The sequence below is a fragment of the Symphalangus syndactylus genome, chromosome 11, assembly GCF_028878055.3.
Source record: "Symphalangus syndactylus isolate Jambi chromosome 11, NHGRI_mSymSyn1-v2.1_pri, whole genome shotgun sequence".
Taxonomy (NCBI): domain Eukaryota; kingdom Metazoa; phylum Chordata; class Mammalia; order Primates; family Hylobatidae; genus Symphalangus; species Symphalangus syndactylus.
Window position 1 is genome coordinate 126780860 of NC_072433.2, and position 11708 is coordinate 126792567.

The 11708-nt window shown below is 41.8% G+C and overlaps 1 protein-coding gene across 2 annotated transcripts in view; it reads left to right on the plus strand.

Annotated features, from left to right (window-relative positions):
• Window positions 1-11708, plus strand: part of GAN (gigaxonin) — a 64756-nt gene that overhangs the window by 49674 nt on the left and 3374 nt on the right. For both annotated transcript variants that reach the window (XM_055299684.2, XM_055299685.2), the window contains exons 9-10: window positions 14-142; window positions 11545-11654. In XM_055299684.2, the coding sequence (XP_055155659.1) occupies window positions 14-142; window positions 11545-11654 (239 nt within the window). The remainder of the gene's footprint in view (window positions 1-13; window positions 143-11544; window positions 11655-11708) is intronic.

The window sequence follows — 11708 nt, forward strand, 5'->3', positions numbered from 1 at the left end:
TGTGGCCTTTCAGGTTTGGAGCGGTGGCCTGTGGAGTTGCTATGGAGCTGTATGTGTTTGGGGGAGTCCGAAGTCGTGAGGACGCCCAGGGTAGCGAGATGGTAACTTGCAAGTCCGAGTTCTACCATGATGAGTTTAAAAGGTAACTAAGAATGGTTTCACGTAGCTAGTGCAACTTTTTCTTTGTGCTTTCAGTCGTATTTTAGCTTTGTTTAGTTTTGTTTTCAGTCACTTTATTAAATTATGGGTTTCGGAGATATGTCTAATGCATACTAGATATTTATTCAGTGACTTCACAAGTGCAATAACTTAAAATGTCTCTAAATAGAAAATATCTCTAATATGTAGATGAGATCTTGACACTTAGTTGCTTAAAATCATTTATTGGCTCCCTGTAGCTTTCAGGAAAAAGTTTAAAACTCCTTAACTTGTTGGGCATGATGGCTCACACTTGTAATCTCAACATTTAGGGAGGTAGAAACTGAAGATTGCTTGAGCCAGGAGTTAGAGATTTGCCTGGGCCACATAACAATACTCTGTTCTCCAAAGAAAAATAAATAAACTTCTTCACTTAGCATATATGGCCTTTTGTGATATGGCCTTTGCTTTTTCTGCTACTGACCCAAGTACTTTATACTGAGCCCCTTTCCCCTGCAAACATGTATGGTTGTCTCAGCTCTGTGTTCGTATGCTACTTCTTGCCTGAAAGCTCCCTTCCCGCTGTCCATCCAGTTAGCTTGGCCTTTTTCAAAACTGCTTAGTTATCAAAACCTAGAGAAAGCCTTCTCATGCCTCCTAGTCTGATTTTTAATCCCTTCATCTGTGATCCCATGCACTCCAGACAAGTCTTTCTGGGGTTGTAACTGTTAACTGCAAGCAACTTCAGGGCAAGGTCCACCTTCGTCAGCTCGGTATCCTGGCTTCCAACATCCTACCTGTCTGTATCAGATGCTTAGTAAAATGTTGATTAAGTGGCTGAGGCGTGATGTCCGAGATTCTTAAAACCTCTGACAAGTGCCACGTATGTCTTGTAGAGTAGATAACATCCTTCTCAATGTGTTCTCTTTTTCCTCACACATTTTATTGTTGTAACCGCTGAACAGTATTTTTATTGCAGTAATATGTTTAAATCGTAAGGGGAAATTGCTGTGCTAAACATAATTTTATTAGAGTAGTTCAGTCGTGTTACCAGAAGAGGGTGCCATAACATAATGTTTAATTTCATGCTGTTTTAGATTAGGGCAGACAGTGAGCAGTTACAAAGATGCTGCAAATGCATGTAAATGCTACCTAACTTGTATTTTAAATTTAGGATATTTGCATAGCCTTTTTTTCTAATGCAGGAATAGACTATCTTAGGAAAATGTATTAGAGAGCAGTTTAGAGGATACTTGCTGTGGTAGGGGCAGATTTCCAGACTTCTCTACATTTTTCCTTCCTTGATACATGACTGGGAGGGCTGATTGCCCAAGGGATGAAGTCTTTTTTTTTATTTTATTTATTTATTTATTTATTGTTTTGAGACAGAGTCTCGCTCTGTCGCCTGGGCTAAAGTGCAGTGGCGTGATCTTGGCTTACTGCACCATCTGCTTCCCGGGTTCAAGCGATTCTCCCACCTCGGCCTCCCAAGTAGCTGGGACTACAGGCACACGCCACCATGCCCGGCTAATTTTTATATTTTTAGTAGAGACAGGGTTTCACTGTGTTGGCCAGGTTGGTCTCGAACTCCTAACCTCATGATCCACCCGCCTCAGCCTCTCAAAGTGCTGGGATTACAGGCATGAGCCACCGCACCTGGCCTATCAGGTTGTTACATATTTGTAGTGGATAAGCTTTTAATATAACTATCACTTGCTTTAAGTTCATAATAATTAAGCATAAGACTGTTGTTTCTTCTTTGCTATTTAAAAGCACTTCCCGGACAGGTGCAGTGGCTCCAGCCTATAATCCCAACACTTTGGGAGACCACCGTGGGCGGATCACTTGAGGCCAGGAGTTCAAAACCAGCCTGGCCAACATGGTGAAACCCTGTCTCTACTAAAAGTACAAAAAAAAAAAAAAATTAGCCAGGCATAGTGGCACACGTCTGTAGTCCTGGCTGCTCAGAAGGCTGAGGCATGAGAATTGGTTGAACCCAGGAGGCGGAGGGTGCAGTGAGCCGAGATTGTGCCACTGCACTCCAGCCGGGGCAACAAAGTGAGACCCTGTCTCTAAATAAATAAAAGCACTTCCAAATAAAATTCACGTATATTCGGTTCCTTATTTCTCAGCTCTCTGATGTTTGTAAATAGAATGAAGAAAGCTGTTAATGTATCTTATCAATATAAGATTCTAACATGTTTAGATAACAGTAAACGCACATATAATACCAAATGCCATGTATTTGTTTAATCTTCAGAACACGACTCTGAAGTGCATGTAGGTACTGTTACTATTCCTATTTTCCATATGAGGAAAGGGTGAGCGGTGTGCCCCCAGACACACAAGGAGCAAGGAGCAGAGGTGGGATCTGAAATCAGGCGTTCTGGCCCCAGAGTGCACCTTTTCAACCACCACACTAGATTCACTTAAAAATGTAGGCTTTCCTATAACTATCGATAGAATAAAATAACTTGTAGGAGTAGTTTATTTCTGAAAAGATCAGATGCAGTTGTGTTATATTGGCATAGTGTGGAAACTGTAGTTGCCGGATGAGCAGTCTGTATTCGATTGAAGACCATGTCGATTGTTTTTAAGTAATCTCTTGTCTTTCCTGTCTTTGTTCCCTATTTTTAGGTTAAAACTTTCTGGGAAAAAAGCATATCTTATTCTTTTCTGTTTTTCTGAATAAAAGCAAAACTGCTTGAAAGGAAAGCAAACAAATTGCCATAAAGTATTACCAAGCCAGAGCAACAGCTTCATATATCCAGAATGACTGTTTCTCTATTTCTGTTCTTTGTGTCCCTATTCTGTTAGTAACACTGCTGTCCTCCCAGTCATCCATGTTCAAAAATGGGTCATCTTGGCTGGGCACAGTGGCTGACACCTATAATCCCAGAACTCTGGGAGACCCAGGTGGTAGGATCCCTTGAGCCCAGGAGTTCAAGACAACCCTGAGTAACATAGTGAGACCTTGTCTCTACAAAAAATTCAAAAATGAGCTGGACATGGTGGTCCACGCCTGTGGTCCCAGCTACTCGGAAGGCTGAGGCAGAAGGATCACTTGAGCCTGGGAAGTGGTGGAAGCTGCAGTGGACCATGATCATGCCACTACACTCCAACCTGAGTGCCACAGCAAGACCCTGTCTCAAAAAATGGAGTCATCTTGAATTCTGTCTTGTACTGTGCAACTCATCAGTTGCCAGGTCTGGTCTTTTTTTAAATCTTGATAGCATTTTTCACGTTTCCCACCTTCTGTGCCCCGCTGCTACCCTCACAGTTACTCCTGCATCTGTGTAGTGTCATTAGCCTCTGGCCAGCCTTACCAGTGCAGTTATTTATTTGTGGTTTTGAAAGACGAACCTGACAAAAATTAGCCAGGCATAGTGGCACGTGCCTTTCTGCTCAGTTTTTGGTTGCCCTTCTCAAAATTCTTGACTGTTTCCCATTGCTTACTAAATAAAGATAATAGTACTTAGCCAGCTACTCAGGGTTGTCCATGATTTGAGGTTAAAAAAAAGTTTCACCCATTTTTAGTATCTTTCTTTCACATGTCCTATACTCCAGCTCACTTTTTAAACCCTCCTGTGTTTTACTGCCTCCCTGCATTCGCTTAGCCTAGATGCCCCTCTACTTTCATTTTTTACAGTATATAAGTTATATTAACTATTCTTTGAATTTGAGATCTGTCAGTTTCCTCTTTTGAGTCCTGAATATATAACTAGAATAGACATGTTTGACAGCTGGCAAAATCACCATACTGGTTCTGTGACACATGGATTGGGAGCCACTATGACAACAAGGGCTAAGTGGAAGTCCCTGGAACTTTGCTTCCCTACCAAAATGGAAAACCAGAAGCAATACTGCATCCTGGGTGAATCTCAAAAATTATGCCACCATCAAAGACTAGAAAATGCAGGAGCGACGTTGCCTCTCACATCCCCATTAAATTCACCTAGAAAAAGTAGAAAAGTACAATGGATCTCGGAAAATCTTGAAAAATTTTTATTTCAAACATTATGTTATCAATTTTTAAATGTTTATGTAGCTTATTTTTAGGTTTTCCTTTTACTTGGGGTTTCTTTTACTGTTTTCCAGCTTCTTTAGGTAGGATTCTAGGTTACGCATGGTAGATCTTTTGCTTTTTTTTGAGATGGAGTCTCGCTCTGTCGCCCAGGCTGGAGTGCAGTGGCGTGATCTCGGCTCACTGCAAGCTCCACCCTCTGGGTTCACACCATTCTCCTGCCTCAGCCTCCTGAGTAGCTGGGACCACAGGTGCCCACCACCGCATCCAGCTAATTTTTTGTATTTTTAGTAGAGACAGGGTTTCACCATGGTGTCGATCTCCTGACCTGATGATCTGGACGCCTTGGCCTCTCGAACTGCTGGGATTACAGGCATGAGCCACTGCACCCGGCCGATCTTTTGCTTTTTTAATGCACACAGCAAAAGTTTTCATTAACTTAATGAGGTGATCATACTGATCCCAGATTCTTTCCCAGACGTAATATCCTCACACAAATGTTGTATCTTTATGAGGCACAGTTCTCAGCGTTAGTATGGCAGCCGTTGCCATAGCCAATGTATTTTCTTCGTACCAATTTGCAAGGGTCACCAGAAGCAGTTTGCTTTTACTTGTCAGGGGCAACGGTACACCTGCACAGCCTTGCCTCAGGGCTGTGTCAACTAATATATAATGGGCTAATGTCTGCTGTATATTAGTCCACAGAGATTTTAATCATCATGATGTTCCACAAAACATCTCATTGGTCTGCCCCTCTGACCACATTGTGCTGTTTGTATCTTATGGTTAGGAAGAAACAGGTACTTTCAGATGCCTGAGTAAGACGTGTGAACTAGAGGATAAGAGATGAATTCCACCCCCAACCACATCTATTTCAGTCATGTTCCAGTCAAGAGGCAAAAACCACACCAGTCATTTGAACAGGGAAAATGTAATGTATGTAATTACCACTAGTAAGAGACAGCTACGAAAAGTGGGGAAGGAGGGCTCTGAAAACTGTAGAAATAGCTAATGTTGGAAGCACAGCTGCTTTAGGACAGAGGGAAAATACCCAAGGAAGGAACAAATTAGGAAGTATTTTCCCCACCCCACAGGGCTGAGATTCCTCCCATTGGATGTGTGTGTGCTGAGGCCACTGGAGAGCAGAGCACCAGGGTGCCAGGGGCCAGAGAAACAAGCTGGAGAGTGTGCACCCCGGTCTCCTGCATGCTGGTAGGAGCAAGCACAGGAGGAGTGAGAGGAAGGCAGCCGACAGTGGCAGAGCGGCCCTTTCGCCCCCGGCCTTGCCACAGTCTGCACCCTCTGTGGACAAAAGACCAGCTTCTACACTGGGTTCATTTCTCCATAGTGTTTTCTGTTTCATTGATTACAGTCATCTCTATTACTTCATCCTTGAACTTACTTTGGGTTTCTTTTACTCTTTTCTAGCTTCTTCGGGTAGAATTCTAGATTACTTACGGTAGATCTTTTGCTTTTCTAAGGCACACAGTGAAAGCCTTCAACTTTCCACAGAGCAACACTCTAGCTGGACATGCTGACATGTTTTCTTTTCATGACCATTCAGTCTGCAGTATCATGTATCATTTTTCCTTCTTCAGATTGGATGGTTTCTGTTGCTCTGTCTTGTTTGCTGCTGCTTTCTTTTGTTACCTCCATCCAGTGAATTTTTTTATTTCAAATTTATGTTAGTTTTTTTTTATGTTAGTAATTCTAAAATGGTTGTGTACTTAGTTTTATGGTTTTTTAATTTTCTATGCTGAAATTTCCTATCTTTCCATCACAAGCATATTTTCCTTTCCCTTACTGTTAATTCCAGTATCTGGGTCATCTCAAGAGTTGGCATCTATTGATTGTTCGCTCCCTTGAGAAATGGGTTCTCATTCTGGCTCTTCTTTTGTTGAGGCATTCTGGATTGAATCCTGGATGTGGTTACTGTTATGTTGTTGAAGCTTTGCATTTTCTTATATTGCTTTAGAGTGTTGCTCTGAGTTTTAGTCAGCAGTTGACTTGGTTAGACTTAAATTGCAAGCCGTGACACCTGCCATGGGTGGCAGCTGAAATCTCAGTCCAGTTCTCGAAGCCTCGGTCATAAGCATACATGGTTCCAAGGTTAGTTGAAGACTTGAGATGAGTGGATGCGCACAAACTGAGGGGTGCTTCTCTACCTCTCTTCTTTCTCAGGTTCTCCACTCACACTTTAGAGATCCTGATTGCCCCAAGACCCCTTTTCCTGATTGCTGAGTCCTGTAGCCAGAAAGATGGCCGTCTTTTCTCTACGGGTTTAGCTACCCAGAGCTGCCCCCGTGAGGCTGCCTTCAGAGAAAGTGACCAAGAAACAGGAAACTTAGTCCATATGGGTTGCTTGCTCAATTAACTTTCCATTTCTTTCCAGAATCTACCTGCCTTTCTTCAGTTTCCAGAGCGCTCAGGTAGTTGTATTTTGTCCAGAGTTTACAGCTGACACTTGCAGCAACTGAGGAGCCATTCGTTAAGAGTTTCTTCTGCCATACTGGAAGCAGACGCCTCACCATAGCTCTCTTTTTCTTTCCTCCTCTCCTTTCTCCTCAACTGATTGCCCTCTTTTCTTCTATGGTTCTCTTCCTCTCCCCTTTCCTGTCATTCCCCTTCTACTTCCCTGTCTCTGAAGTTCACTGTTGTAATCCATGCTGTATTTTAAAGCTTCAGTCTCAGGGCAGTCTTAATTCTGAATTACCAGAGGGTACATCATTATAGCCCGCAAGTACTGACAAGCCCATGTTTGAAAACATTATAAATGAAGACATGATATTGCCTTGTTCATTGCAAAAATTGCTATCAGTTAATGATACCTTCTAAGTACTAGGAACTGTGCAAAATATTTTACATTGGTATTTCATTTCATCCTCACAATCATGAGGTTTGTGACGGTATCTGGTGTCTCACTTGACAGATGAGGAAGCAGGCTAGGATAGCTAAATTGTTCAGGGTCAGTGAGATGATAAATGACATGTAAAACCTCATGGCCTTTTTTATAAGCAGCAACACCTGAAGACGTGATTCAATTAAATTCTCGAATTAGTTCTGTTTAATTTGAAGCCTTGTCTTTACCTAAAATAGATCACCTACACTTATTTTTCTGAAACCCAGGAACTGAATCATTGATGTGCTTGGGACAAAACCTGGTAGATCATCTATGTAGTCCAGTTTCTTAGGTTAATACAGTCATTCCAGGGATGAATTATGTTGGTTGCATTCAGAATCTGGGAAGAACTTAAATGCTGAGGTGTAGTTATTGATGTTTAGGCCTAAAGATGTGAAATGTGAATAAACCAGTATTGTAGTTTGATGTATTTCAAACATTTTCTTTTAAAGGTGTGTTCAGGACCTCCATTTTCACTTTCAGCGCAAGGTTTTAGATTTTTCCCTTTTCCATTTGTTTGGAGGCATTTGGGAGGGAGGGGCCAAAATCTGTATCCCAGACCCAGCAGACTAGCTGACACCCATCAACTTTCAGATGTTAGTTGAATCAAATGTTAGATGAACAGCTTTAGAAACATGATGCTTAGCTTTGTTTCTGAGTTGTTCTGTGATCATTAGGCTTTTGTGTTTATTGGAATTCTAAACGTGGAAGCTACCTGCTTTAGAAGAGTCTAGAAAGAGTATTCATTGAAATAAAAGTGGTGTTCTTCAGGAAATAATTGTACATTTCTATTTGACATTGAGATGCCCTGGCTGCTTCACAGCATAGAGTAGAGATGATGGAGTGATGACCATATGACTGTGTGCTCCAGTGAGGGTAGGCCTGGACCTTGGTAACTCTTAAGACCATTTAGATGCGTTCCCAAGGTCCTCCTGAAGTCCACTGTGACCTGGCTCTGCCTGTTAGCTATTAACAGACAATTGTTCATTTACATTACCCTGAGGGAGCATTATTATTACATAGCAGGGTCTAGATTTACTCTTTAAGAAAAAACAATAAAAAACTTTTATTTTGGAATAATATTGTAGACTTGTAGAAAAGTTGCAGAAATAAAGAGTTCCCATTTCCATAAGCCATTCAATCAGCTTCTCCTAGTGTTAACATCTTACATGACTGGAGTACAAGCATCAAAACCAGGATATTTATGTTGTCCAAAATTATTAAGTAAACTACAGACTTACTGGAGTTTCACCAGCTTTTCCTCTAATGTCTTTTTTCTCGGTTTCCAGATCCAATCCAGGATTCTACATTGCATTCAGATACTGTGTTTGCTTACACTCCTTTAATCTGTGATAGTTCTTCATTCTTTCTTTTTGAGGCAGAGTTTTGCTCTGTCACCAGGCTGGAGTGCAATGGTGTGATCTCAGCCCACTGCAACCTCCACCTTCTGGGTTCAAGTGATTCTGCTGCCGCAGCCTCCCAAGTAGCTGGGAGTACAGGCGCATGCCACCATGCCCAGCTAATTTTTGTATCTTTAGTAGAGACGAGATTTCACCATGTTGGCCAGGATGGTCTTGATCTCTTGACCTCGTGATCCACCCGCCTGGGCCTCCTAAAGTGCAGGATTACAGGCGTGAGCCACCGCACCCAGCAGGTGGTTCATTCTTTGCTTGACTCTCATGACCTTCATCCTCTTGAAGGTTATTGGTTTGTTTTTTTTTTTTGTAGAATCTCTTAATTTGGATTGATCTAATGATTTCTTGCAATTAGACTGAGGTTATGCAGTTTGGCAATACCACAGAAGTCATATTACGCACTTCTCTGCATCATATCAGGGAGAACACGTTGATGTGCCTTATTGCTGGTGACATTAACCTTGGTGACTTGGTTAAGGTGGTATCTGTTAGATTTCTCCACTGGAAAGTTAACTGATTTTCATGTTGTACTTAATAAATACCTTGGTAGAGATAATTTGAGAATTTGCAAAACGATTTTCTCCTGAAACTCTCAAGCACTCATTTGAGCATCCACTGGTAGACCTAGCCTGCAGAAGTCATTACTGTGGTGTTTGCCTGATGATGATTTTGTTTCCGTCATTCCTTCTGCATTTATTAATTGACATTTTTCGGTAAAGGAAACCTGTCCCTTTTTCCTGTTAATGTTTTCCAATTATTTATAGTATATGGATTCATGGATATTTATTTTATTTCCTGAGTTATAAATCCAGCACCATCATTATTGATTTTCTTCCTCACATAGTTCCAGCCTCGGCTGTCAGTAGCTGCTTCACCGTGGCTTCCGTGTCCTTTGACACACCCCCATCCTTTTTTAAGCACTTCCTATCTGGCACGACAGGATGCCCCAGGCCCCTCTTGTGTTTTCTCTGCCTCAGCTCTGGGATCAACCACTTCTTCATAGAGCCTCAAATCCTTTTAGTGGTTATTAAATTGATTTTCAACAGAGGTGCCAAGGCAATTTAGTGGGGGAAAGAAAAGCCTTTAGCAAATGGTGCTGGAACAGCTAGCTATCTGTATGGAAGAAAGTGAACTGTGATTCATGTCAGACCTAAAAAATTAACTTGAAATGTATCATAGACCTAAATGTAAAAGATAAAACTGTAAAATTTCCAGGAGAGAGCATAGGAGAAAAATCTTCGTATTGGGGTAGGCAAAGATTTTTTAGAATGACACAGAAACTGTGACTGTAAAAGAAGAAAAGGATATATTGGAATTCATCAAAATTAAAAACTTCTGTTCTTCAAAAGATTCCATTAGGAAAATGAAAAGGCAACCTACGTGCTGGGAAAAAATATTCATAATACATGTATCTAACAAAGTATCTGTATCCACAGGATATAAAGAATCTGACAATTCTATAAGAAGAAGACAGTAAACCCAATTAAAAAAAAAATTTGGAGACAGTTTTGCTACGTCCTTTTTTTTTTTTGAGACAGGGTCTCACTTTTGCCCAGGCTGGACTGCAGTGGAATGATCTCAACTCATTGCAGCCTTGACCTCCTTGACTCAAGCAATCCTCCCACCTCAGCCTGAGTATCTGGGACAGATGCCACCACACTTGGCTAATTTTTGTATTTTTTGTAAAGACAAGGTTTCTCCATGTTGCCCGACTGGTCTTCAACTCCTGGGCTCAAGTGATCCACCTGCCTCAACCTCCCAAAGTACTGGGATTGCAGGCTTGAGCCACCACATCCGGCCCCCAGTTTTAAAATGAGCAAACCTTTAAACAGACATTTTATAAAAGAACATAAAATGGGGCTGGGTATGGTGGCTCACACCTGTAATCCCAGTACTTTAGGAGGCCAAGGCAGAAGGATCACTTGAGCCCTGGAACCTGAGATCAGCCTGGGTAGTGTGGTGAGTCCTCATCTCTATGGAAAAAAAAAAAAAATGTCATTAGCTAGGTGTGGTGGTGGGCACCTGTGGTCCCAACTACTTGGGAGGGTGGGGTGAGAGGATCACTAGAGCCCAAGAGGTTGAGACTGCAGTGAGCTGTGATTGCACCACTGCACTCCAGCCTGGATGAGTGACAGAGTGAGACCCTGTCCCCCCCAAAAAAAAAAAAAAAAATTCCATAAAATGACCAATAAGCACATGCAAAGGTGCTCAACATCTCAGTCTTCAGGGAAGTACACACCATTAAAATAGCTAAAATTAAAAATATAATACTCAGATCTCACAGTAATACTGAGCAGTTGGAATTCTCACACATTGCTAATTGGAATGCAAAATTATGGCACAACATTTTGGAAAGCAGTGGGGCACTTCTTTTTTTTCCAGTAGACAATACCCTTACCATATAGCCCAGCAATTTCAATTTCATAAGTCCACAAAAAAGACTTGCTCTCTAATGTTCCTGACAGCCTTATTCATAATAGCCAAAAACTGGAACATCAACAGGTGAATGAATAACAAATTCTGGGGCTGGGCTCTGTGGCATGTGTGTGTGTGTATATACACACACACACACACACACAGGAATTAGCTGAATGTGGTGGTGCACACCTGTAATCTCAGCTACTTGGAAGGTTGGGGTAGGAGGATCACCTGAACTGGAAGGTTGAGGCTGCAGTGAACCGTAATTGCGCCATTGCACTTGGGAGGCCCTGTCTGAAAAACCAACAAATTCTGATATATTCGTATGATGGAATACTGCTTAGAAATAAACAGAAATGAATGACAGATGCAAACAGTGTGGATGAATCTCAGAAACCTTGTGCTGAGCAGAAGCAGGTTGGAAAGCACATGCTGTTTATGACTCAATACATGTTTCATTCTAGCACAGACAAAACTCGTCTGTAGCGACTGGCAGCATGTCGGTGGTTACCTGGCAGTGGAACGTGGGGTCGAGATTGGCACAGTGCCTGATGCTGCTGATGACTCACCAAGCTTGCTGTGTCAGTCTTCCTAGATGTTGTTGTCATCCTTTTGATTTGCTTAATTTTGTGCACGGGCTTTGTTTTCAGGTGGATCTATCTTAACGACCAGAATTTATGCATCCCCGCCAGTTCCTCTTTTGTTTATGGAGCTGTACCTATAGGAGCTAGTATTTATGTTATTGGAGATCTTGATACAGGTAAGAGTGTTACAATGATTTTCTTGAAACTGTTTCCTGGTGATTCTGGGTACA